We start from the raw sequence: 24,721 nt of genomic DNA on the forward strand, positions 1-24,721 counted from the left end.
GAGACAGTATCAGGATGACAAAGGTTTTCAGTCTTGTTCTTTTTCTGCCTTTCTTCCCCTCCCTGAATTTTCCTATCTCCTTGATTCATTACAGACCATATTATATTAACTCTTCAGGATACTCTACTACCATAAAACTCACCTTTCCTCTACTCTTACAGAATCTTCCCTCTCCCAAGTGAACAGAATTGGGATGTCAGCTAGAAACAGATTGCCCAGCCCACCCTCCAAGAACAACACTTCTGCATCTGTCTACTCTTGGTGAAAGAGTGTAGTTCCCTTCAAATCCAGCAACTAAGCTCTGCCACAGGTAGCTTAGGCATAGGGCTCAAGTTGCCCAAAAACCTGCATAAGCTCATCACAATTTTACACTTGGCATTCAGAAGTGAATCAGTGAAAAAGCATGAAATTTTAACTACAAACAAGATGGATTGAAAACTATGGGAAAGAAGAGATAATAAAGGATAAAAGAGAATCTGAAAGCAGGGAAACCAAACATTGATGCCTGGAAGTTACTTAAATCATTCTCATTATTGCATTACAGGAAAAACAGAATTTTGCAAGTTTTTCTCAGTGTCAAGAAATTTGAGTTGGATTCTTCAGTAAGTCAATGCAAACCCCAAGTAACACTGTTTGCCTCAGGAGTTCTCTGCATTTTAGCAAGAGTTCATGAGAATAAAACCAAACACAGGTATACTCAGTGTTCTCTCAGAGGAGCTGTCACCTCCTGTAGCTACAGGGTCATTAGAACAGGAAGAACCAAGATAACTCTGGGATCAGTGTCAGCAGTGACTGATGGCTGGGAAAGAGCCCAAAGGAACGATTACATTCCTTCCATGTGTTAGTTTCACATACACTACAGACGCTGCCAGCATGTGAGGAGTGTCTGATGATGCACCAGGAGTCACATGGGTCAGCTGGAGATAGTCCTGTGAGGAGCAGGGAATGGAACATGATGATCCCTGTGGCTCCCTCCCAGCTCTAGGTGTTTTGTGACTCCAGAAGTGCACAGCGCTGACCCAGCCAGGAGGAGATGGTTTCATGGACAAAGTCCAACAAACAAGTTATAAAGGCAAGAGGCAGGGATGGCCCCTCTAACATCACTAATCCTGTAATATTGGATTGCTGAGGGGCAGAAAGCAAAGGCTGCAAACTCTGGCCAAGAGTGAAGATGAAGGTGGCTGACCTGAGACACTTCTCTGACCCAGCAAGGAATGTCATACATTTTCATATTCATGTACATGTCTATAAAGTTACAGTTCCATTTTAGCTTCTCCGACCCAGCAAGGAATGTCATACCTTTTTCATATTCATGTACATGTCTATAAAGTTACAGTTCCATTTTACTGTGTGTGAACCAAGATGCTGCCTTCCTCTGGTTGTATAATTCACTGTTATCTACAAATAGTTACACATTTTCCTACTGTATCAGTCATATTCCTAAATGATTATTACATCACTCATTCCAGACCTACATGCTGTGGGACCAGGGTGGGAGCGGATCTAAATTTGTGTAACTACTTTTTGTGAAAATCTGTACATTTCACAGAGTATACTCTGCTGTTATGAGTCCCACAGAATCTTCTGAAGCTGGCTATAGGGCAGCTATCCCCATCTTCTGCAGCACTGTAAGAACCTGGCAAAGCAAAAAATCTGACAAATTTGCCAGAAAATAAGTCCAGAAGAAGAAGAGCAGGGTGTTTAACTTTTTACCTTTTAAATTTTTCAGAATACTTTAAAACCCCATTTAAGTGGTGTGGATACCTTCCAATCTTATAGCAGTGGTATTTGCTCACCCTCACCTCTGCAACTACCCACACACAGCTACTGCTCCCTCTTTAATATAGGACAATTTGAGGCACAGATAGCTCCCAAGCCACATATCCTGTCAAATAGACCCAAAATCTTTGGGAACAGAACTTCCTCTATTGATTTTGTGCCAGTCAGGCACTAAACTGTAGTTTGGGTCTTGATTCACTGCTGCCTTGGGCCAAAGACAGGCCAGGATTATCTGGCTGTTCCTTTAAGGGTGCTGAAAGAAAGCCAGCTGGAGGCCTTTCCAAAGGAGGTGTCAGAGCAAGCTGTAACACCAGAAGAACAGGAAAAGCACAAAACCCAAACAGAGTCCAGTATCTGCAATACACACAGGACAGCCAGAAGTGAGACTGGGAATACTAAAAGGAGGCTTTTCCCTTGGAAGTAAGAAAGGAAGAGCTCCAGCACAGAAGGTATGATTATATATGAACTTTAGAAATATGAAATCCTGCAATGACAAGGGAAAGTGGGTGGAAAGAAGAGAGCAATCCAATGGGGAGCTGGGGGGCTGTGTTAGGCTGTGTGTAGAAGAGATGACAGCTCTGGCACCAAGATTTGCTGAAGGAAAAAATAAACAGAGGATTGTTTTGTTGTAGAACAACACCACAGCATCCTAAATCCTAAAATCTCTTCAAAGTGAAAAAACCCCTAGATTTATAAAAGAAAAATTGACCACATGGGATGACTGAACCGGGAACAAAGGCAAGGCAGAGCTCTGGTTGCCAGAGGTTTGTGGTTACGAATGCAGAAAGGAGGGGTTGTACAGCTGGAGGGGGCTTCACCAAGGGCTGGGGGTGAGTGGAACCCAAACCCCCGGGCAGGTGAGGTGACACCATCTCCCACTCCCCAAGGGCAGAGTGGGCTGCCCCTGAGAGCCCTCAGCCCTCTGCCCCTCCCAGCTCAGCACCAGTGACAGGTTTTTTCTGCACAGCTCCTTGTATCAAGTGGGAAACTTCTCACCTGACTTCACCTACCAGCCTGACACTGGCAGCTCAGAGAGCAGAAGAGCAGATTAGAGGTACAGGTCTAGTCCAAAACCCTAAACAGTGACAGCTAGCACTGTAGGGATGCAGTGACCAGGACACACCTGAGGTTCTTCTGTGTACAGCTGAAACCATGAATTCCTGCACAGGATGGCAAAGCCCTGCCACCCATGGGCAGCATCCTAGAGGCAACACAAGCAGCCTGTGAGCCCTGCAGAGGCAGCAGCTGCCCCACTCACCTCCCAAGGTGTGTGTGACATTTTGACAGGCTACATGAGACTTGCTGCCCCTGTGTCACACAGCCTGCTAGGGGTGAGCAAACAGGGCAAGGCCTGAAACAGACCAGAGCAGAAAGGTTCTGCTGGAAAGGGAAAATATGCCCTGGCTATTGACTTGTACAAATGTCTCTCATTACAGTGCTAGAGATGCTCTCCACCCCACTCTTCTCGATGCCTTTCTCAGAATCACATGCAGCATTCCCATGGCACTGGGGTGCTGTATGGCTTTAATGATTACCACGTGGGAGGAGAGCCGGGGGATGTTTTGGTGACTCAGTGAGCACGATCCCGGGCAGGGCCCAGACGGGTTCTGCCAAAGCCACGTGTGCAGCAGACTGATGTTCCAACATCAGTCTGCTGGGAGGAAGGAGGGGCAGGAATGTTTCCTTCCTGGAGCACTCAGTGTCTCTCAGTCCTCCCCAGCTGGTTTGCCTTGCTGGGGCCACCTTGCCATCTAGTGGTTCACACTGCACAGCTGACACAGAGCTGGGTTCGTTTCTGCTGGAATCCTGTTAATGCCCACGCTTTCAGCCCTTATGCACCAAAGGAAGTAATTCAAATTCCCCTGGATCTGCACCCATTTCTTAGCGTGTCAGGCTGTCAGTAAAACGTGCTCTCATAGCATGGAGTTAGAAAAGAAAATGCATAATGCCTACTGCCTCGTACTTACCACATCCTGTAAAAAAGGATCCTCTGCCCATCCAACCTGGAGGGATATACTCATCAGGACATGACTGCTATGGGCTGAATAGACCTTCCTTCAACTTTTACAAAAAAAACACTACTTCATTTTTAAGATTTTTATAAGATTCATTTTTTGCCCAAAAAAAGAAAGAGTTATCAGGAGGGAAGTAGATAAAAGTCAAAAGCACAGTGATAGAAATCCCACCTGCTAATATGCAAAGTCCAAAGGGCTCCAAAAGATAAACTGCACACATTAAGATTCTTGACATTGCCTATACTAACATGAATATGGATATTAACTTACTGTCTGTTTCCTTTGCATGTCCCCATTACACCCATTTTGACTTTTGTTTGGGCTCTGTCCAGCAGAGTTGCAAATTTTAATTTATTCCATCACCTCACCTAGTGACAAGAACAAAAATACCTGCTTCATTTCATTTCAGCATGAACTCTTAACCTTCTGTGGCCACTTTTATAGATGGGAAATATGATGTCTGTATCCAAAATGGACTTCTTATGCAGATAATTCCAGATGAGAGTCTGGCTTGATATCCTTTCTGTATTTCTTAGCAGCTCCATCTGCTAGGCTATCTGTCATTCATCAAGGTGCTTGGCTGTGATCAGTCACAGTGTCAAGGGAAATCTCAGTGCTCAGCTGACTTCAGCCACTTCCATCTAGAAAGGCTTTTCCTGTGTTTATCTTGGTCAGTGCAGATGGAAAGACAGGGTAGTTTGTCTCCCAGTTAAGGATCTTCCAATTCATTTTTATGTGCTTTCTACAAAGAGAGCAGCAGACAAAGGTAAGGAATAGCTGTTCACTTTAACATTATTCATAAAAATTATTTTGAACTGTCAACCTCTAATGAATACTGCTTGCCATTAGAAACCAAAAAATAAAAATCAAGTACAAGATCTCTTTGCACTTGCATGGGCAGTATCATTATTCTAACAAACTTTATCCTCAGCTGTGCTGCAGAGGCCATGGGCTGCTGGAAGCAAGAGAAACCCAACACCTGGGCTTTTCCCACCCTGATCCTCTGCCTCTATGGATTCTTCTACATGATGAAACCATCAGAACCTTTCCTAACACCCTATCTAACAGGACCAGATAAAAACCTGACCACAGATGAGGTATGATTTTATTCTATGGTTTCTTTAACTAAAGTAGTGAAAAGAGAAAGAGAAAACACTGTTTAAAATTTTTTTAAAAGATAAAAAGAAAAAAAAAGCACAAATTTAACTAGTTCTGACAGGTTACAATTTGCACCAGACCGCATAAATAAAAGATCCATTTAACAGATCTAAGATACATTTGCCTACTCAAAAGTCCCATGCTGATTCAATGTGGTTATATATTTTATGAATTCCTTCAGAAAAAAAACTTCCCTCTACAACATGATTTAAAATACATGAACTTCCTCTCCTCAACAATAAAAAAACTGACATTTTCTCTTCCTTTCTAGGTTACCAACCAGATTCTGCCAGTGTGGACATACTCCTACCTCGCTCTCCTTTTCCCAGTGTTCCTGCTCACAGACTACGTGCGCTACAAGCCCGTCCTCCTCCTGCAGGGCATCAGCCTCATCGTCACGTGGCTCCTGCTGCTCTTTGCACATGGAGTGCTGGCCATGCAGCTGGTGGAATTCTTCTACGGCATGGTCACAGCCACCGAGGTGGCCTATTACGCCTACATCTACAGCGTGGTCAGCACCCAACACTACCAGAGGGTCACCAGCTACTGCAGGAGCGTCACTCTGGTGGCAGCCACCGTGGCCGCCGTGCTGGGGCAGCTGCTGGTGTCCTTAGCGGATGTGTCCTACTTCTACCTCAACGCCATCAGCTTGGCTTCCGTGTCCCTGGCGTTCCTGTGCGCCTTCTTCCTGCCCATGCCCCAGAGGAGCATGTTCTTCCACAGGAAAGATGCCCCTGAGCCTGTGCCAGGGCCTGCCAAAGGGCCGGCTGTGAGCGCTGCCCGCAGGCCCTCGAGCTGCCAAGAGGAAAGGAGCCCCGATCCTGCTGCCAGGGCCCCGGGCCCCCAGCCCCGGGCTGGCAATGCCGGGCCCCTCAGGCACACGCTGAGCGTGCTGCTGCGGCTGGGCAGGGACCTGAGGGATTGCTACGGCTCCCGCCAGCTCCTCTACTGGTCCCTGTGGTGGGCTCTGGCCACGGCCGGCTTTAACCAGGTGGTGAATTATGTCCAGGTGCTGTGGGACTTCCGGGCCCCCTCGCACAGCTCCGCAGTGTACAACGGAGCTGTCGAGGCAATAGCAACGTTTCTGAGTAAGTCAGTGTTTAAACATTGATCACAATGACAGCCTCTGAAGTTTCACTTTAGTAAACTTTCAAAGTGCAATTTCATCGCAGGGAGCCAGCGCACACCCTGTGCAGTCCAGACCTAGGTCTTTGATGTTCAACAGTTCAAATGTGAGTTATGTCCATTTTTCTTTAGTAGCAGACAAATATTTTACCAGTGTGCAGAAAGTGTGCAAGTCACACAGACATTGCATCTAGCTGGTAAATTCATTCAGAAGCACCCCTTTTCTTTGGATGAGGCTATTGGGTGGGGTTTTTTTCCCCAAAACAAGTATTACGCTGTTTCCATAACAATGCTATCAGCTTACACAGATGGGAGAAGTTTTCCATAAAAATTTTACACAAAAAGAACATAATCATCTCATTAAAATTTTTTTCTAGTCAAATACCCTTGTGCAACCACACACAAAAAAAATTTTAGTCATTGCATGATACAACGATTTTAGGGGAAAAAATGACCCTATGCATCCTTACGATACCGATGTGAACCATTCCACTTTTGTACCAGAAGCAGATGCTCACACCACACATGCAAAGTGAGGTTATCAAAAGGTAACATCAGAGGATACCACCCTGCCTTTGCTCACATTGTGCTGTTGTAAAGAACTTGCACAAGATGTGGGAGTGTTTTATCAGGAAAAATAAACATGTCTGCACCACACCTAGTCATTCATCTCACCCTTACAGTCTTTAAGGAGAAACAGATACCACTCTTGCAGCAGGCAACTAAATAGACCACGTGAATCAAAAACTTGAAGACCTCCTGCAGTATCTACTCCTTGATGAATTCCTCTCTCTCATGGACTTGCCTAGCTAGTTCTCAGTGTATAAGTATAGAAGTTTTTAAATTGTCTGGGACCTCTAAGATGGGCAGTCAGGTGCCTTAGCTTTGCAACAGATGCACCTTCTAGGAGGCCCACAGAAGCAAACCTATCCTTTCGTGTTCCTTGGATATACTTCCTTGATGCCTCAAAATTCAATTTTTGGACAGCTTACCCCCTCTCTGAGGTGCACAGAGCTAACCTATTCAATAGAAGGTTTACTAGCCTAGGTGGGAGAAGGTGGAAATATTTCCTTCTTGACCTCCCAACCATGTTCCTAATTCTCTCCCCAGAGATCCATGCTGTGCACAGACACCTAAATAATGAATCCTCCTACATTACTGTTTATCCTGTGAAGTGGAATAAAACACTAAGAACAGAATGGCAGAGACTTGATATACGCAGTGGTCTTAAAATGACCAGTCACCTGCACAGCTGCAGAACTCATCAGAAACGCTTTTAAACTTCAGACTAGTGTGCTTCATTATTCAGCATTGCCTTTCGGCATGTGAGCATGGCAGGACTTGGTCATACAGGCTGTGGAGCAGATACAATATTTACACGTATTTTTTTCTCTTTTTCTAGGCTCAGTAACATCTTTCCTAGTACAATATCTGAAGATTAACTGGGACCATTTTGGAGAACTGGCTTTAGGGATCTTCTCTGCAATAGATGCTGGTTGTCTGTTTCTCATGCACTTCTCTACCAGCATCTGGGCATGTTATGCTGGATATCTCATTTTCAAGGCATGCTATGTGCTCCTCCTGACAATAGCAACGTAAGTACAAAACATCACAATGCTGCCATCATGCACAGACTACTGACCCTACTTTGAGTTTGCTTTGAGCATCCTTTTCCTCAGAGGTAGATGATCTAATGCTTGACATAACTGTGTAGGTAAGGACAAGAACACTTAAATGTCTGATTATGTTGTTTTCATTCTTCCAAACAACCAGGAAAGAAAAATTGTCAAAAGGACATAAAACATTTACCTAAGCAGAAATTAAACAAGGCACAAAGTAATGTTATTACTAAAGGCAATGGTAACTGCAAAATGTAGAAGCCATTTTCCTCCTTCCTGGCATTAAAGATGCAAAGTGAACAATAGGGACAAGCATACCTTGACAGCCATCCTTTAGGATCACCATATGCCTAGACCCCCTACCTTTTAGCAAGCCATGAACTGCATGAATGCAGGAATAGACTCCACATAAAGTGTTCCCCAACATAATTTTATACATATAATCATTAGTGATATTAAGATGTAAAGGAATAAAAGGGAACATAGGACATATAAAGTCAAATGAGATCTCATAGGAGATTCAAGCTATTCTGTTGACAGAAATAGAAATGTATAAATAATATTAACAAATATTTTATCCCATGTAATAAATATAAAACAATATTGCTCCAGTCATTTTCTTGCTTGGAATATCTTTAGACAAACCACACTATTTCACTAACAAAAATACTGGATGCATTTTGTGTCAAACTCCAAAATTAATCAGATACCATTTTAAGAAGTTGCCAACATTATAATGCATGGCAAGATTATGCCTATTTGAAGGAAACCAAGTGAGCTCTTACTTGTCATTTTGGTAGATTGTTATTACGTTATAGTTAATTACACCTGGACTATTTCAATATATTCTAAAAAACCCCAACAAAGTAAAATCTTGCAAAAAAACTCCCAAGCTAAAACCATTGAAAATGAGTCCTGAAGGAATAACACTCTTTTGTTTGTATAGAAACTTTGCAGGTATATATTGCAAAGAAAGATGTTTTGATTATTGTCATAAAAGATACTGCAAGTAAAAATCTACAGACTCTTGACAGAAATAAGGAGCATGTTACCTCCACTGTCAAATGACAAAGCAAAACATGACTCATCACCATGGAAAGCTTGGTTAGAAGATACCCAGGGTGACCTCCCAGTCAGGGCAGAACTGCTTCCAGTGCCAGAGCAAGTCACAGCTTTGCCTGGCCAGGTCTCTGAAAGCTTCCAGCCATGGACTCTTTACAGCCTGTGTGGCACAGTCTGTGCAGGCAGAGAAGGAACAAAGGGGAAGGGTACAGAGAACTGACATTCTACTTGATCATCTGAAAGCAGGGGTTAGAAAAGCAGCCCATGCAGTTCAAAAAACCACTAAAATACACTATGGTACCCCAGATTTCATTTTTTTTTTTTTTTAGAGAAAGCAAGGAAGCAAACAAACAAATGAAGCACCATTTCCTCTGTCCTTGATGCATCATCTCCATGAATAATTTTCTCTTCATCAACTGCTAGACAGCAATAGCTTTTCCCGTGGGAAGTGACTGACCTGCCAGTTTCCCGTTAGGTTCCAGATTGCCGTCAATCTGAGCATGGAGCGCTATGCCCTGATGTTTGGATTCAACAACTTCATTGCCCTGCTGATCCAGACTATTCTTACAATAGTTGTTGTAGATTCAAGAGGCCTGGGACTGGACATAGTGACTCAAGTAAGTGCAGTTACCTTTACTTCCTATTTACTGCTCAGCCAAGTCATCTTCAAAATTCCTATGCCAAAAGACAACTTCATTATCTTTCTTCTATAGAAATCCAGACATCTTGTTCTTCCCTTGTCATTCTTCATCACTATTTCTCATCACTCTTCCCCTTTGCCTTTTAATGCATTTAGGATTACAGATGCTGGTCTGTTCGTTTTCAAAGGGAGAGACACCAGAACATAACTAACCAGGCCCTGCTATCCAACCAGTTTTAGTAGTTAATAAGACACCATCCTCTCTGCCCAAAAGCTCAGACTGGTTTTGTCAGATGCAGAATGGGAGTTCAGGACTATGAGGCACAGTCTGGATTATTTGAGTTATTTTAGCTCAAGTAACTTCTGATTCCAGCTCAGGAGCAAACCTAGTCTGTATCTCAACACGTACAATAGAGTCTTCTGCCCACAGTTTGGGCATTTCATTTGGGATGGGACATCCTATCTCACAACCGTGTCCCTAACTTCAACCCAGTGTCACTCATGTTGAAGTCAACTGAAACCTGCTGACTTCTGCATTTCCTCAGATGGGCTCTCAGCTGGGTCAGCTTTCTGCTCTAATGGGTCTGAAGACTAAAGCTATTCACACTCTGCACAGAGAAGGCAAAAGTGACTTTCAAAGAGTAAAGATTGAATCAAACATTAAATCTTTAAAATTAAGGACAGGAATATGTAGAACTTCATAAATAGCCTTGCCACTGTTGTTGGAAATACTGATATAAAATCACAGTGTATTTACTGAAACCATTGTGGTGACAGTTACTGAAACATGCAAAACAAGGATGAACTCAGGTTCTTCATGTAGATTATTCATGACTGTGTGGGTAACGAAGGTACTTCTTATTTTGCATTAATAGAAAAAAAATATCCTGTTCTTATGTCTCTCCCTGTCTGATGTTTGTTAAGAGGCATGAGGAATGGGAGAAAGGAGCAGTTCTTCATTTCACAGTTTTCTGCTGTATACTTGAAAAGCTGAAATTTTGCTTAATCACAAAGCAAAAACTCAAGTGTAGAGAAACTGCCAGAAGAAAATCAGAGTGACTGTCATCTTCAGAAGAAGCAGCATTTCTCTAATGTGTTTTTCATTAATTGTTCTGCCTTTTTCTCCTCCTCTCCCAGTTTTTAATTTATGGCAGCTACTTCGCAGTCATACATGGGATTTTCATGATCAGAAGCATTTGTGTGCTGGTCTCATGCAAATGCCAAAGGAAAATAGTGAGATCTTGCACAGAGCAGCTGAACCAGGCTGAGCACGAGTCAAGAGAGCAGATTGTCACAAGCTACATGACACGGCTGTAGGAGGCAGGCAGGCTGGAGAAGGGCTTCTCCTGAGAGAAGGGCTCCCAGCAGGGAAGAAGAGCAGCATGCAGGGAACAGCAGTGCAAGAAGAACGTTCGACTCAGCCCTGAAAAGCTACACTGAATCATTCCAGCACTTCAGCACAACATATGCCAGCAGAGAGCTCACCAGAATGGCACTGTGCCAAGAATAAAAGATAAGTTGCTTTAGATTCTTATTTATATGCATATAAATAGCTTAAGGGCAGTAATTTATACACAGAATCAGAGCAACCACCTTTGCATCCCCCCAGGCATGATGGCAGAGAGCAGAGTTCACCCTGCCTTGCTCATTGTAGCTCCTGAATGTGGTGCTGGCAAAGCTGCTTCTGTCACATTTGCTGATGCAGTGGCTGAGGGTGTGACTCCCCTTTGCACAGCCCTTGTTCTGAACCAAGGAAGAAAAGATCACATTTGCATCATTCTATTCTTTCATACCCCGTACAGGCAGATGGGGGACAGGCTCCTCCTTGTCTCATCCCACAGCTCAGTGCACACAGGCTGCAAAAAGCTGGGCTTGCACAACCTGTGCTGGGAGCTTCACTGCAACACTGCTAGGTCACAGTTGTTGCTTGGCCCACATTTGAGAGCTACAAACACTGTGCTGACTTCACAGCAACCTCTGCCGAGAAGGGAATAACTTCAGAGTCCAAGCAAAAGGCAAGAGCATCACTCCTTTGCTTGTGCTTCCATTAAATTAAATTCAGGACACATCGTCTTCCTCTTTCAGCAGGAAAAGAAATAGCATGAAGGGGCTTATGTAGCACAGACTAAAACCAGAGAAGGACATTGTGGAGAAATTTAGCTGATTCCACAGAGGAAAATTCCAGATTAAAAGGAATATCCAAGAAGATTTATAACCGAAACAAACAGGAAGCATCATGTGTGCTTTTGAGTGCCAAGTGAGGGAGGTCCACAGATCTTGGCCAAGAATTTGGCAGGATCAGCCAAACTCAGTTTGTCAAGAAACTCCAAGTCCTACAGCTAATTTTGTCCAAAAGACAGTCCAGGAGAAGAAAAAAGAGATTAGAAATGAGTTTGCATAGTGAATGTCTAATTTAATATGAACTATATCCATATGCTGAAGTTATTTCTGTACTGCTGTTTGCTTCTAGCTTCCAGTATCTACATCTAACTAATAAAAACCACTTAGCATTTACAGAATATTTTTCCTGTAGAGACACAAGCCATCATTTTTACAGACATACCAGCTTTTCATACCACTGTCACAACTGCAACAAGACAAAGTGCCCAGAGGCAAGGGCAGGCAGGACAGAAGCAATTTGTTTCAAGTCACAAGAAGAACCAGTAGGCTCTGACAAAATGAACCTGACTAATATTTTTGGCCTTTTGTTTACTACTGTGCATTGTGGGGACATTGTCTGTTGTAAACTGGCTCTAAGCAGAACAGTTTAACCAATGCAGTCATAAGAGTAGGAGATGTACTTAGTCTCCAGTGAGACCTCTTTTCTTACTGCAGAACTGAGGGCATGATGGTCCTGCCTGAAGAAACAGGGACAGAATCCAGGACAGTAAGGACTATTTTTCTATTCTCCCTTGTGAGCAGAAATCTTCTTTTGAGGCATTCAGTTTAGAACTAGATGCCAGTCCCAGACTAGAAGTTAACAAGAGCTTGTGTTTAAATTAAAAAGAGGAACTTCATATTTTCAGCTCCATTCTTATGTTCTGGCTAGAGCTAACTGCTCTCTGTGTCTGTAGGATGCCACTGAGGAGCAAAGGAACCGAGCAGACACAGTGTATTTGGCTTGAAGCTTTAGAGAAAACCATCTTCAGAAAACATATAAGACTTTAAAGAAAAAAGAATACATTTGTATTCTCTCTAATCTCCAAAATAATGATTCTGAGATTGGAAGCTGGCAGGAAGCATTATGGGGGAAATAGGGGAGGAAGAAGGCAGCTCTTAGCAATGTTAGGAGGAGAAAGACAAGGTCTTATGTTATCCTGGGTTTTCAGCTGCAAATCAGAACTCACCCAGCAGTCAGAGGTTTCTAAAAGAGTAAGATATACACATGAACCTGTGTGTTTGTGTGCCTGCACACACACACACACTGGAGAGGAGATAGTTGAGACTTGGCAGGTTACAAGGAAGGCTGGAACCACAGGCTGTCTAGTTCTGCAGGAAAAGGAAATTCTCAACGCATCCACCTCTCCTAGCAGCTTGTAGTATTGCTTGTCTTTCTTCCAGTGTGTTAAAGGTTTCCAAGCAAACACGGAACTCCAGAGCTGGGCACACTTCTCCCCATAGCTACAACCCCCTCTAAATACACCACTAATTACTTTTGAAACATTAGTGGGTTTGGGCACAAATCTTCCATGAAGATACAGTCCAACAAGCTGGTAAGGCCAGTTTGAGCAAACAATGAAGGAACAAATAGTGTGTTTGTATTCAAAACATGCAGGTACTGCCCAAGCACTGTGTGGGCTACCAGAGAAACATGAGCCAGCAGCCCTTTCAACTCCTGCCCAGCAGCACCTTCCCTTCCCAAGGTCCTTTCCCAGCCTCGATGCCCTTGGCCAGGGAGGAGGACGAAGGGCAGAGGAGGCCCAGCTCCCCTGAGCACTTCCTGCCTGGTTGCACCACACTTCAGCACTGAGGGAACCTCCCGTACCTGCAGGACCAGACCAGGCTGTCGAGCTCCCAAAAGGCCCCTCCTGCCAGGGCTCAGCTTCTGCTCCCAGGGTCAACACACGTCCTACCAACAGGCTTCAGGGTGAACTCCAGCCTCGATGAACCTTGGAAGATGCAGGCAGTACAGTCTAAAAAAAAATGGGTAAAGGAAAGCAAAGCAGCATTTCTCTGAAACAAGCCTGTTAATTTTTTAGCTAAGAACCTAGATTTAGCAGTTGAATTCCGTCCCTTTGTCCTTAAATGACAGATCTGTCCCTATACAGAAGTAATTCCTGGCCAACTAATAGTAGGAAGCATGTGCTGTCCTACCTCACAAAGCTCCAGCACAGCCAGGACAGTCAGAGCAGACCCCACGAGCCCAGAGGCCTCTGCGCTTGCATGGAACAAGTACACTGTTAGCCCAAATTGTAAAACTGGTTATCTGCCTTTTCCATGAATCAAAGACCAGGGCTTTTAAAGGTATTTATTAACAGAAAGAATGCAATCATTGCTTTCTTGTCACAACAGGTTTTATTAATCATTAGCTACACTAAGTCTTACAGTTTTATCTTAAAAATAGAAGTCAGTTTGCTGAGAAAACCCACAAAGAACACTTTCCCTGCAAATTTCATGAACAAGTTCTGCAAGAAAGAACAGCTACAACAAGTTGTTATTATTATTATTTAAATTCTGATAATATTTTATCAAGTTTAGAAATAACTTTTTGGAAAAAAAGTTACAGAAATTTCTGATAACCACAAGCTCTAAAGGGTGGTTTCTGACTTCTCTGCAAGACAAAGTCATCCTAGGAACTGCATCTGAATCCACAGGAAATGCAACACAGCCAGAGCCTTGACAGGTAATTCATCAGTGTTGCAGTTATTTGGGAGTGTGCTGGCTACTCGCTCAGTGCATTTAGAGGTGATGCAAGATTTATGCAGATGTTACTGATCAGCCCAGGGCTTAATTTTTATATTTTTATCACATTTCAAATAAGGTCTTGAGTTAAAGATACTAGAGACTATATTTTATTTACAATTATTTGTAAGAGAAAAATGACAGGAGACAATTTTTAAAAATCAAGTTACAAGGTTAGGGTTGCTTTTTCTAACATTCCTCTGAGGGTCCAGAAATATTGTTTTTATAAGATACAATCTATACTAAGTTTTAATGGATATCATCTCACAGTGCAAGCAAAAACACTTTTTCAGAAGTGCCTGCTATAGAGTGGAATTCAGCAATTTAAGATACACAGCTTGTAGCAGCATGATTAAACATCAGCTAGTGCTTTGCTTTCATTTGCTGATGATTGAAAACAGTTTCACTTATTTTCAGGATCAGTAAAATTGACTTTTTAACACAAAAGAAGTAAAATAAACTTAAAAAACCAAATCTTTCTAGACTTCTTTTTGCTGCCAACTACACTGAAGAAATAAGCCTCCTTTTCCTTTTGGTCATCACTTTCAAAAGTGAAGTCAATGGTTCTCTATTCTAAGTCTGAGCAGGTGCCATGAGCAGATAGTTTCTGGATCTTTCTTTACCCTCTCTAATGACTGGAGTACAAGAATCATGGTGAGTGTTAAAGCATTTTGAAGAAACTGAGGTCACAACGGGTTGAGCTGCCTGATGGCTTTTATTGCCATCGAGAACGTTTGCATGGTCATTGTATCAAATCAAAACAATCAATAAAATCAACAAAAAAATCAAACAGATTTGCAAATCAACAGAAAAAAAAACTCCTTGAGCACACAGAATGAGCTTTGATCTTACACTTTGCCCACTCATTTATTCAGAAATGAGACTATAATGGAACTTCAGTCTTCTGCTACAGCACAGCCACTCAGCCCTAAGCACGTCACTACGAACATCCTTTGACAGACAACAAAGAGTTTACCAGGGCTGATGCACCTTGATTCTTTTTGCTCATTTCTAAGTTGCTCATTTCCAGGCTGCAGCTGTGATGCCAGGCAGGTTCAGTGAGGGGAACATTGGCTTAGGCACGTAGCACAGCTGGAGCCATGCACTTCACTCACAAGACAGAAGCAACAATGCCCTTTATCAGTGTAACAAAGTTCAGTGGTAAACGTGACAGTGCTTTAACAAGACTCAACCAGAAAGTGTGCTTGACTTAGTGCAGAGATGGCAAGATCAGGCAAAACTGTCAGTAAGTCACTGGGTTCTAAACTCCTCTCAGAGAGGAGCCTGGGTGCAGCTTAGACCGACTCCTAGTACCAGATTTGGTCAACTGCTTCCATCTAAAGGATTGTGCAATATGTGCAATAATTCTTTATATGACTTAGCCAAAGTTTTGAGGCTGAGCACACTGTTAGTCATTTACCAAGAATGTGTTGCAGCAAAGAATCTCAGCCTCAGGAGTAACTGCCAGAGGTGTCCCTGCCTAAGAGGAGATCCAGGCGTGCAGCTCAGTGCAGGAGAGCTTGAGCTCAGTGGTTTGGTTACATCTGCACACCAACCTGACATCTGAGTCACCGCTGCAGGCAGCCCTTGGCTGTCACACTGCCACCAGTCCCTCTAAGTCCAGTTACACTGGATGCCACCACCACAGCGCCCTCACTGGTGGTTATGGATTCAGGGGACTGAGTGTAGGTTTAGTTAAAAACAAAACTTGAAAATTAATTTTTACCAACTGTGAAGAGCATCTATTCTTCCTTTGCCACGGTTTTTTTTTTTTTTTTTTTTTTTTTTTTTTACCAACTGTGAAGAGCATCTATTCTTCTTTTGCCACGTTTTTTTTTTTGTTTTTGTTTTTTTTAGGTAAATTATGGATTGCTGGAAGGAAGCCGTAAGCCACAGCTGGATTTATCCCACGGTGATCATCTGCGCAAATGGATTTTTCACCACAATGAGGCCATCAGAATCTTTTCTCACCCCCTATCTAACAGGACCAGACAAAAACCTAACAACTGAAGAGGTATGTAACTATTCTCTAAAGCAGTAACTAAAATGCTTAAAGCATTAGGCCTTACAGCAGTAACTGAAAGGAAGATGAAGTGTGAATATTTTATCTAAAGACCCATATCTAAGATGCTTCTGGAAAAGAGTCAGGAGTCACCTCTTTGGCAGGAGGTCCAAACTTTAAAGTCCCTACATCCTTAGGACTTTGAAACCCTTTTGGTGGTTGATGTTTTTGGCAAAATCAGGTCAGCCAGTTCCTCTCTCCACCCCAGAGGAGACATATATACTTTCCATGGAATTGATTACACTGACAGAATTGATTTCAAAACACAAGAAAGCTAAGCAGCCTTCCCAGTTAAGCAGCCTTCCCCTTATGAGTTGTAAGCTTATTTCCTATATTCCCTATATTTCATGAATTCATTAACCTGTGGAGGTTAAGTTCACATTCAGAAAAATTGGGGATTTTTGACAAAAACACGCACTCCAAGTTTCCTTGCTATGTGCTGTGCTCAGCACTGGCTGCTTCAGGAGTACACCTCCCAACAAAAGGGGACATGGTTAACACGTGGCTGAGTCATGGAGCTAACGGTATAATTAGAAAACACAGGCTTGCTACACCCACATGCAGCTAATATGAAGAACAGTCATTCCTGATGTGCAGTAGCAAATGTTAAGGCATAATCTACCAGCACACTGCGAACCCAAGGTTTCTGCTGGAAAAAGGTATTTGTGGTTTAGGTTGTCAGGGAGTTTTTTTCTACCCCCTTTTAATTTATTTGTTTTTAACCACAAGGGAAAGCATTATTTCTTATATAAATCACACAAATAGCATCACAGAATGCCTTAATTCTGATTTCAGCAAGAATCCTTAACTCAAAATCAAGCACAGTATATATACTGTCTCTCAGCCAAACTCACCTCCAGTGAGTTAATTCCTTGAAGTAATTCTAAGCTCAAGAGAAACAAAAGAAGCCACACAGAAAGATACAGTGAACCTGCTGCTCACCATGCAAATCACTCCAGTACCTGTTCAGAAGTAAAAAACATTCCTCCAGCATTTGATACAGATCTAGTTTAATTGTGTAAGCAGAGAACAAGAGATCAGGAATAGATACCTCAGCAGGCTCCACAGTTACTGGGTTTGACCTCCCCAAAACCTCCCTCTAAAAGAGGGATACCTGTCCCAGGTGTACCCTAACTGCCCAGGCAAGCTTCGAGCTTTAGTGGCAACCACAAACAGCACCTTCCAACCCAAATTCAGAACAGTTTTAGAAAAAAGAGAAATAATTTCTTCACAGGGTGTCTATGTATTGAAGTCCAACTTAAACTTACTGAAAGATTTCCTTACTTCTTACACTTGAAACCAGAAAAAACCATAGAAGATGCAGTACCCTAGTAGCAGCTACATACTCTGTGCAGTTCCAGTTACCCTTTGTAAAAGGCACATGCTTTTTTTTTAAACATACCTAACAAGGGAAAGACGTGACCAAAGGTATACAATGACTCATATTAAGTGAAAACAGGACTCATTTTCAGATACTGGAGGGAATAGGATTTGAAACTAGAGAGACTTACATCAGACACAAAGTTACAATTGCTTTAAACAGCTGCACATCAAAACCTGCCTTCTTCATAGGCCTTTCCTGGAATAACTTTTTAAGTCAATCTATGTTTCTTTAGTGGAGCATAGCATCATTGTCTTTAGTCCTTACATAGTGAACTCACAGTCGTGTAACTTAAAGCAGTTTAAGCCTGCACTGTTCACACATTTCAACGTTTCATATCATCACAACTATGTTGTTTCAGCAGTAACACCACCAAAAATCATCCAAAAGGATATTTTAAACATATGCGGGATTGAGGCTGTTTGGTTTGTTTAACGTTTCCTCTCTTATTGCGTTCTAGGTTACCAACCAGATTCTGCCAGTGTGGACATACTCCTACCTCGCTCTCCTTTTCCCAGTGTTCCTGCTCACAGACTACGTGCGCTACAAGCCCGTCCTCCTCCTGCAGGGCATCAGCCTCATCGTCACGTGGCTCCTGCTGCTCTTTGCACATGGAGTGCTGGCCATGCAGCTGGTGGAATTCTTCTACGGCATGGTCACAGCCACCGAGGTGGCCTATTACGCCTACATCTACAGCGTGGTCAGCACCCAACACTACCAGAGGGTCACCAGCTACTGCAGGAGCGTCACTCTGGTGGCAGCCACCGTGGCCGCCGTGCTGGGGCAGCTGCTGGTGTCCTTAGCGGATGTGTCCTACTTCTACCTCAACGCCATCAGCTTGGCTTCCGTGTCCCTGGCGTTCCTGTGCGCCTTCTTCCTGCCCATGCCCCAGAGGAGCATGTTCTTCCACAGGAAAGATGCCCCTGAGCCTGTGCCAGGGCCTGCCAAAGGGCCGGCTGTGAGCGCTGCCCGCAGGCCCTCGAGCTGCCAAGAGGAAAGGAGCCCCGATCCTGCTGCCAGGGCCCCGGGCCCCCAGCCCCGGGCTGGCAATGCCGGGCCCCTCAGGCACACGCTGAGCGTGCTGCTGCGGCTGGGCAGGGACCTGAGGGATTGCTACGGCTCCCGCCAGCTCCTCTACTGGTCCCTGTGGTGGGCTCTGGCCACGGCCGGCTTTAACCAGGTGGTGAATTATGTCCAGGTGCTGTGGGACTTCCGGGCCCCCTCGCACAGCTCCGCAGTGTACAACGGAGCTGTCGAGGCAATAGCAACGTTTTTGGGTAAGCAATCATTAGCAGGTACTTGTAACCCATCCTGTGCTGAGGGACTCTTCAGCAATGTGTTTCGTGCCTTTCCATCTCCTGTGAGGACTAAAACCAACAGACAGAGATAAAACAGTGTGCAAAGCATGATTTTACTATAAACTTTTACAGTGGGCACTTCAAAATTAGTCTCAAAAAACATATATAAATAAGCTTTTCCTTCTTAGAGGAGACTCATTCTGCCAAAATATTTTAAGAGTTTTAAGTATACAGCTTTGTTTAGACCATATCTTTAACCTGAAATAAGCACATCAGAACCCTGTGCAATGATATCTTGCATACTCCTCCCAAATACACCTTAAGCTGACTGGTTTAAGAATAAAATAACATGTCAGCAGATACACAGCTCTAAATACTACTCAGAGCATACTGTGAAATTGTCTGTTTAGACATTGGATTAAAAATCATTCCAGTCTACGTGCTCCTCAACAAATATTCTGTGACTACATCTATGTCCTGATTGGCATGTTTGCCAGAACAAAGGTTGTGTGTTCAACCCCTGCATGGGCCATTCACTTCAGAGTTTGACTTGATGATCCTTGTGGGTCCCTTCCAAGTTAGAATATTTTATGAAACCATTTCTGTGATGTGACAAGGCTGAGAGCACTGTAATTGTTTACCCTTGAAAAACAAGGACTCTTATTAATGTGCATAGAGATTTGAAGGGGAGGAGCAAAGAAGATGGAACCAGGCTCTTCCCAGTGGTGCCCAGTGACAGGGCAAGAGTCAAGGGGCACAAAATCAAGTAAAGTTCCACTTAAACACAGAGGAACATTTTATTCCAAGGGTGATTTTAAACACAAACAGGTTGGCCAGAGGTGTGGACTTCATCCTAGTCAAAACCTAGGCACCATCCTGAGCAGCTTCCTTTAGCTGACTCAGCTTTTAATGAGCCATGTGACCTCCATCTCTCTTCCAACCTCAGCCATTCTACCTCTCAGTTACTTGGTCCACCCAAATTCCATTTCTCTTTAGCCAGAGAAGAGAAGGATATGGGTAAAGTGAAACTGCATTGACTTAGCTGTGCAGCACCAATACAGCCTCCTTTTGGAGCTCCCATTTACACAACTGTCTCCCCCTACATTCCCAGAGCTCTATCCCACACTGCTACAGGGAATTGTCAGGTTTCTTTTCCTCCTTGCAATCAGCATGAAAATCCATTTTACTGAAGCTACTCTAAAACTTCTAACTACTGCTCTGAGTAGTGTTCCCAAAGTCTTACACCCTCTGGCACTTGACACAATTTCAGACTACAGAAAGAAGGCACTCAAAGCACTGGGAACCACTGCTCATGGCAGGGATGGACCAAAGGGATTGGTTTGCTCCAATTTTTGGAATTCTGATGAAGAGAACATAGAACCAGCAAACAAAGTCCAGTTTTTGTGCTAGCCCACCTGAGAACATGGGGTTTGCTACACCGTAATAGACTCGAGTAAGGGTTTTGCTACATGTGATGGCCACTAAGACAAATGCAGTTTCCTAAGGCTTTTCACCAGAAACTGAAAATACACTTCCATTTAAAAAAAAAGCATGAAGTGCTAAGATTTTCTTTCTATAAAGAACTTCATATGAAGTAACTCAACTCATTATACATATTTTGGCAGAAAATGCTTGGTAGGATTGTTCTCTTTGCCCATAGTTGTCTAAAAATGGAGAAACAATAGATTGTGCACTGCTGCCTCCAGCCTTAGGCATGAGGCACTTTCCCAGAGCACTTCAGGCACTGAAGGGTCTAAGCAAAGAGGAAAACATCCAAACTAATGGAAGACTCCCACATCCCTAACAAGAAATACGATCCATACCATTACCAAAGTCCACTGTGAGCAAGACCAAAGAGCTCCTGGCATGATCCAATGACAGTTATGCAATGGCTCTCAATGATAATATTTCAAAGTCTTAATTACTACTTTTCAATTTTTAGGTTCAGCAACATCCATGGCAGTTGGATATGTTAAAGTAAACTGGGATCTCTCTGGAGAATTGGCTTTGGGAATTTTCTCTGCACTGGATGCTGGTTCTCTGCTTCTTATGCACTTCACTGACAACATCTGGGCATGTTATGCTGGTTACCTTGCATTTAAAGCTTGCTATATGCTCCTTATAACAATAGCAACGTAAGTACAACACACAACTGTTCTAACTAAATTGATTTAAATCACTGTCAAATTTTTATATTTATCAAAATTTTACTGGGCATTTCCCTAGATATAAATACAAATAGGTTATGACAGCAGCATATATTGTTTCTAGCCTGTGTAAAACTAGGTAAAATTATATGATCTAACCATTACCATAGCACACTCCAAGTCAGAACAAGGTGCCTTCTGCACTTGGTCATTCAATGACCAATGCATGAGCATTCTCAAAGTGATCCAGGGAATATACACAGGTATTTAGCAAAAATATTCACTCAAGATGCACAAAAGTCACAAAGCCAGAAAAAAACCTAATAAATTTCTGTCAAAATGAAGCTGATAAAGCTTAATAGCCAAGATTGCAGTGATCTTGTCCTTTGATGAGTGCACTGTGCCCATTAAACTGTTCCCATAAGTGCATCCACACGTCCTTGCTCTCCACGGTTTTGTGAACCTGTGCATTCATTGTCAGGTTTCAGATTGCTGTCAACCTCAGCATGGAGCGTTATGCTTTGATGTTTGGCCTCAACAACTTTGTTGCACTGGTGATTCAGACGATTTTAACTGTTGTTGTAGTAGATTCAAGAGGTCTGAGACTGGATATCAGCACTCAGGTAAGCCACTGAGTCCCACTGCTTAGTTCCCCTACTCTCCTCCAAAAGCAGGTTCTACTCCAAGATTAGCCTGTGGTAATGTGCAAGCTCAGGACAGTTACTCACCTGGAAAGACTCGTTTAAAATGAACTGGCTTGAACTACCTCAACCTGCTTGTTCTCTAGGCCTCCCAATATTGGGATGACTGGAAATATTCTATGTTCACAGAACAGAGGGGAAAGGTGACCACCTATTACTCTGGGTATTCTTTAAATTAAAGACTTACTATTCAGAAGTTTATAGTCAAAATACCCTTACCAGAAGCAGGAAGCCAGATGAAATACAACCTATTGGTGTATTACTAGGGTAATTCCAAGTTACATAGTTCCAGTGGATGCACCTTATAAGTTACTGTAATTCTGAAAATTAACTCATTGCAATTCCCCATTAAATTTCTAAAATTAGTTTAAACTGAGACACTGAATGAGTCTAAGACTCTAGGTTTCATGTTTCCAGAGAAGAAACAAAGTGCAAGACAGCTGTCCTCCCTTACTGAGGTGGGGAAGGACATATCAGAACATTGTCTCCCCCTTTTACAACAACAGAATTTCTATAGTGTAAAGTCAAGCAGTCCAGCCTTGTTGGATCCTCTCAAGATGGGGTCACTCTGGGCACAGGTGACAGAGAAGGGAAGGCAGCAATGGAGAGACACCCCTTAAGAGTAAAAAACTGGTTTTCCTCTTAGATAACTACTTTTCTCCTTCCCCACCTCCATTTCCCAGTTTCTCATTTATGGCAGCTACTTCACAGTCATAACTGGAATTTTCCTGATCAGAAGCATGTACACCATAATTTCCATCAAATGCAGAAATACAAGGGTGGCTGCTGAAAGCACTGCCCCTTAACAACCGAGACAAAAGCAATGGTTACAAGCAACAATGCAGAAGGCTCCATCACCTGGACAACAAATCAGGAGAAATATAATGTTCAATCAAGCAAATCTGGTCCAGGTTGAAGCAAGCTGTTTATGAGCCTACTGCACAGAGAGCTTTGTCAACAGGATGATGCATTTGCTCCATTTTCTTCACCAGCAGTTTAATACAAACATTCCTCAAACAGTCTTCTAATTCAAGTTTAGTGATCTGACATACAAACTTCTATTAAGGCTCAGTGAGCACAAGGACATACAAATGCTTGAACCTCACACCAAAGGAACTCACAGAACAACCTTGGGACTTTCCCTTCTACTGAGTATTTCAATTTAAGGCAATTTATTTACTGACACAAGACAGACATGCCCAGGGAATCTAAAGCAGCTGAACAATACAATGACCTGTCAGAAAATTTGTCACAGAGGCCTTTGGACATCTTAAAACTTTTTCAACTGGACATCGCATCTTACAGAACTCAGGATGGTCCTGCAAGTGTAACATCTTCTCACACTTGTAACAGCTGATGTTTAGGACTGAAGTTTAATCTAGGAGGTCTCCATATTAATTTCTGTATAAGGGGCTTAAAGTTATCAAGTGAAGTGCTTTGATGCTAAAGCATAAAAATACAGCTTTTAGGCAGGTATGCTATTTGCATGAACAATTGAGGGAACAACTGCAGAGATTTCCATGATAAAAACATTTAAAATCAGGGGTGAAAAATTCATTTTGTAAATAAAGCTATTTTAAAACCTAATCTGGTGTCAGTTTATGCTCAATATACAGAAGACTCAAAACAATGCAGGATCTTCAGCTTAACTGGAATTTGACAAAGCTAAAATCCATGAACACAGACTAAAGAGGTGTGCTTGTGTATAGCTGAAAGTAGCAAACTTTTTATCTGCAGTTAATTCAGTAATGAAAACTAAAGTATTCCACTACTTTGACAGCATATTCTAAGCTACATGCCTTGCATACTTCAATCAGTTTCAGAATTTCAGCAGTAATATTTGGATCAGAACAATCTCTATAGATGCTGATTTCATTAACCCTTGCCCAAAGCCTTACACCACAGTAAGTGAAGAGGGCACAGAACTGTTGCTCTTTCATAACACCTTTCATCTCATTGACAAGACATCTCTTTGATTTGATCCAGTTCTCTGCACTCAGCAGTTTTAAGTATTCCACAAGCCTACTGAACCCTTGCAGTTCCCCACTCTCCACTGCATTTACTATCTTTGCTCTTACTATCCAAAGCCAAGGCTGGGGAACAGGGAGAGTTACAACTATTTACACTGTGCTAAAATACAGTGGTGAGAGTAAGGGCGTCACTAATACTCTGCAAACCTCCAGTTGCTGGGGATTTCTTCAGTGAATTCCCCAGAGAATGTTGGGAACTGAACTGAACGCCACACTCTGTTGAGGAGTCTCCATCAGAAACAAAAGAGAGCCTTCAAGCCTGTTTTAAATATACCAACAGGACAAAACCAGACATTTAAGTATGGAAAACTTCCAGCATGTTTTATGAGCTGCCTATCTCCTGCTCAGTATCTCCAAAGTTTAAAAACCAAACACAAACAAAAAGAAATCACAACCCCCATAGGCAGGCAACAAAAGTCAAAAGCATTAACATAAATGTTTTTACAAGCAGTGGTCAAACCTTTCAAATGCCCTAGAAAAACCTAGCCAACATTCAGACAGTCAATTGCAAGTGAAATGTCTCACCTTGAATTTTTGTGTTTATCTCAAATGGACTTGCACGTCCTTTTTAAAAAAGGTCAATCTCACTTTATTTATTCCTGTTATCCTGAAAGCTGTTAGAATTTTATTCTCCAGCTGGTCAGAAACCTTTAAGCTTGTAGTTTATGTATTCACAACATACCTACATTATTTGCTTAGTTCCAGTATTACACTTGAACTGTAGCCAAATTATCTCTGTTTAAAACACCAACTACTTTGAAGCAGTTATATTATTCTTGAACCTTATCACTGTTACAGAGAA

At 42.6% G+C, this 24,721-nt stretch overlaps 2 protein-coding genes across 5 annotated transcripts; both read left to right on the forward strand.

Moving 5' to 3' along the window:
- The first annotated feature begins 1,285 nt into the window (after positions 1-1,285).
- On the forward strand, positions 1,286-10,718 carry LOC121341152 (thiamine transporter 2-like). Of its 2 annotated transcripts, XM_041414443.1 has the most exons (6): positions 2,099-2,228; positions 4,726-4,891; positions 5,224-6,040; positions 7,480-7,672; positions 9,234-9,375; positions 10,536-10,718. In XM_041414443.1, exons 2-6 carry the CDS (start codon positions 4,742-4,744, stop codon positions 10,713-10,715), a joined length of 1,482 nt encoding a protein of 493 aa, XP_041270377.1. In that variant the 5' UTR covers positions 2,099-2,228; positions 4,726-4,741; the 3' UTR covers positions 10,716-10,718. The 2 variants fall into 2 exon arrangements, with proteins under 2 accessions (XP_041270379.1, XP_041270377.1); XM_041414445.1 differs by lacking the exon at positions 10,536-10,718 and having other exon boundaries at positions 1,286-2,228; positions 9,088-9,273.
- LOC121341153 (thiamine transporter 2-like) lies at positions 9,302-23,476 on the forward strand. Of its 3 annotated transcripts, none has more exons than XM_041414448.1 (6): positions 9,302-9,375; positions 16,158-16,314; positions 18,204-19,020; positions 20,984-21,176; positions 21,670-21,811; positions 22,573-23,476. In XM_041414448.1, the coding sequence occupies exons 2-6, from the start codon at positions 16,165-16,167 to the stop codon at positions 22,693-22,695; spliced, it is 1,425 nt and encodes a 474-aa protein (XP_041270382.1). In that variant the 5' UTR covers positions 9,302-9,375; positions 16,158-16,164; the 3' UTR covers positions 22,696-23,476. The 3 variants fall into 3 exon arrangements, with proteins under 3 accessions (XP_041270382.1, XP_041270381.1, XP_041270380.1); XM_041414447.1 differs by lacking the exon at positions 9,302-9,375 and adding an exon at positions 10,787-10,911; XM_041414446.1 differs by lacking the exon at positions 9,302-9,375 and adding an exon at positions 14,112-14,241.
- The last annotated feature ends 1,245 nt before the right edge of the window (positions 23,477-24,721 follow it).

The sequence above is a fragment of the Onychostruthus taczanowskii genome, unplaced genomic scaffold (assembly GCF_017590055.1).
Source record: "Onychostruthus taczanowskii isolate IOZ18803 unplaced genomic scaffold, ASM1759005v1 scaffold45, whole genome shotgun sequence".
In the NCBI taxonomy this organism is placed as follows: domain Eukaryota; kingdom Metazoa; phylum Chordata; class Aves; order Passeriformes; family Passeridae; genus Onychostruthus; species Onychostruthus taczanowskii.

Bases quoted from the DNA above. Each gene is read 5' to 3' on its own strand.
- LOC121341152 (XM_041414443.1), top strand. From the start codon at position 4,742: ATGGGCTGCTGGAAGCAAGAGAAACCCAACACCTGGGCTTTTCCCACC. The intron at 4,892-5,223 runs GTATGATTTTAT...CTTCCTTTCTAG, and splicing joins AAAACCTGACCACAGATGAG to GTTACCAACCAGATTCTGCC. The intron at 9,376-10,535 runs GTAAGTGCAGTT...CTCCTCTCCCAG, and splicing joins GACTGGACATAGTGACTCAA to TTTTTAATTTATGGCAGCTA.
- LOC121341153 (XM_041414448.1), top strand. From the start codon at position 16,165: ATGGATTGCTGGAAGGAAGCCGTAAGCCACAGCTGGATTTATCCCACG. The intron at 21,177-21,669 runs GTAAGTACAACA...ATTCATTGTCAG, and splicing joins CTCCTTATAACAATAGCAAC to GTTTCAGATTGCTGTCAACC. The intron at 21,812-22,572 runs GTAAGCCACTGA...TCCATTTCCCAG, and splicing joins GACTGGATATCAGCACTCAG to TTTCTCATTTATGGCAGCTA.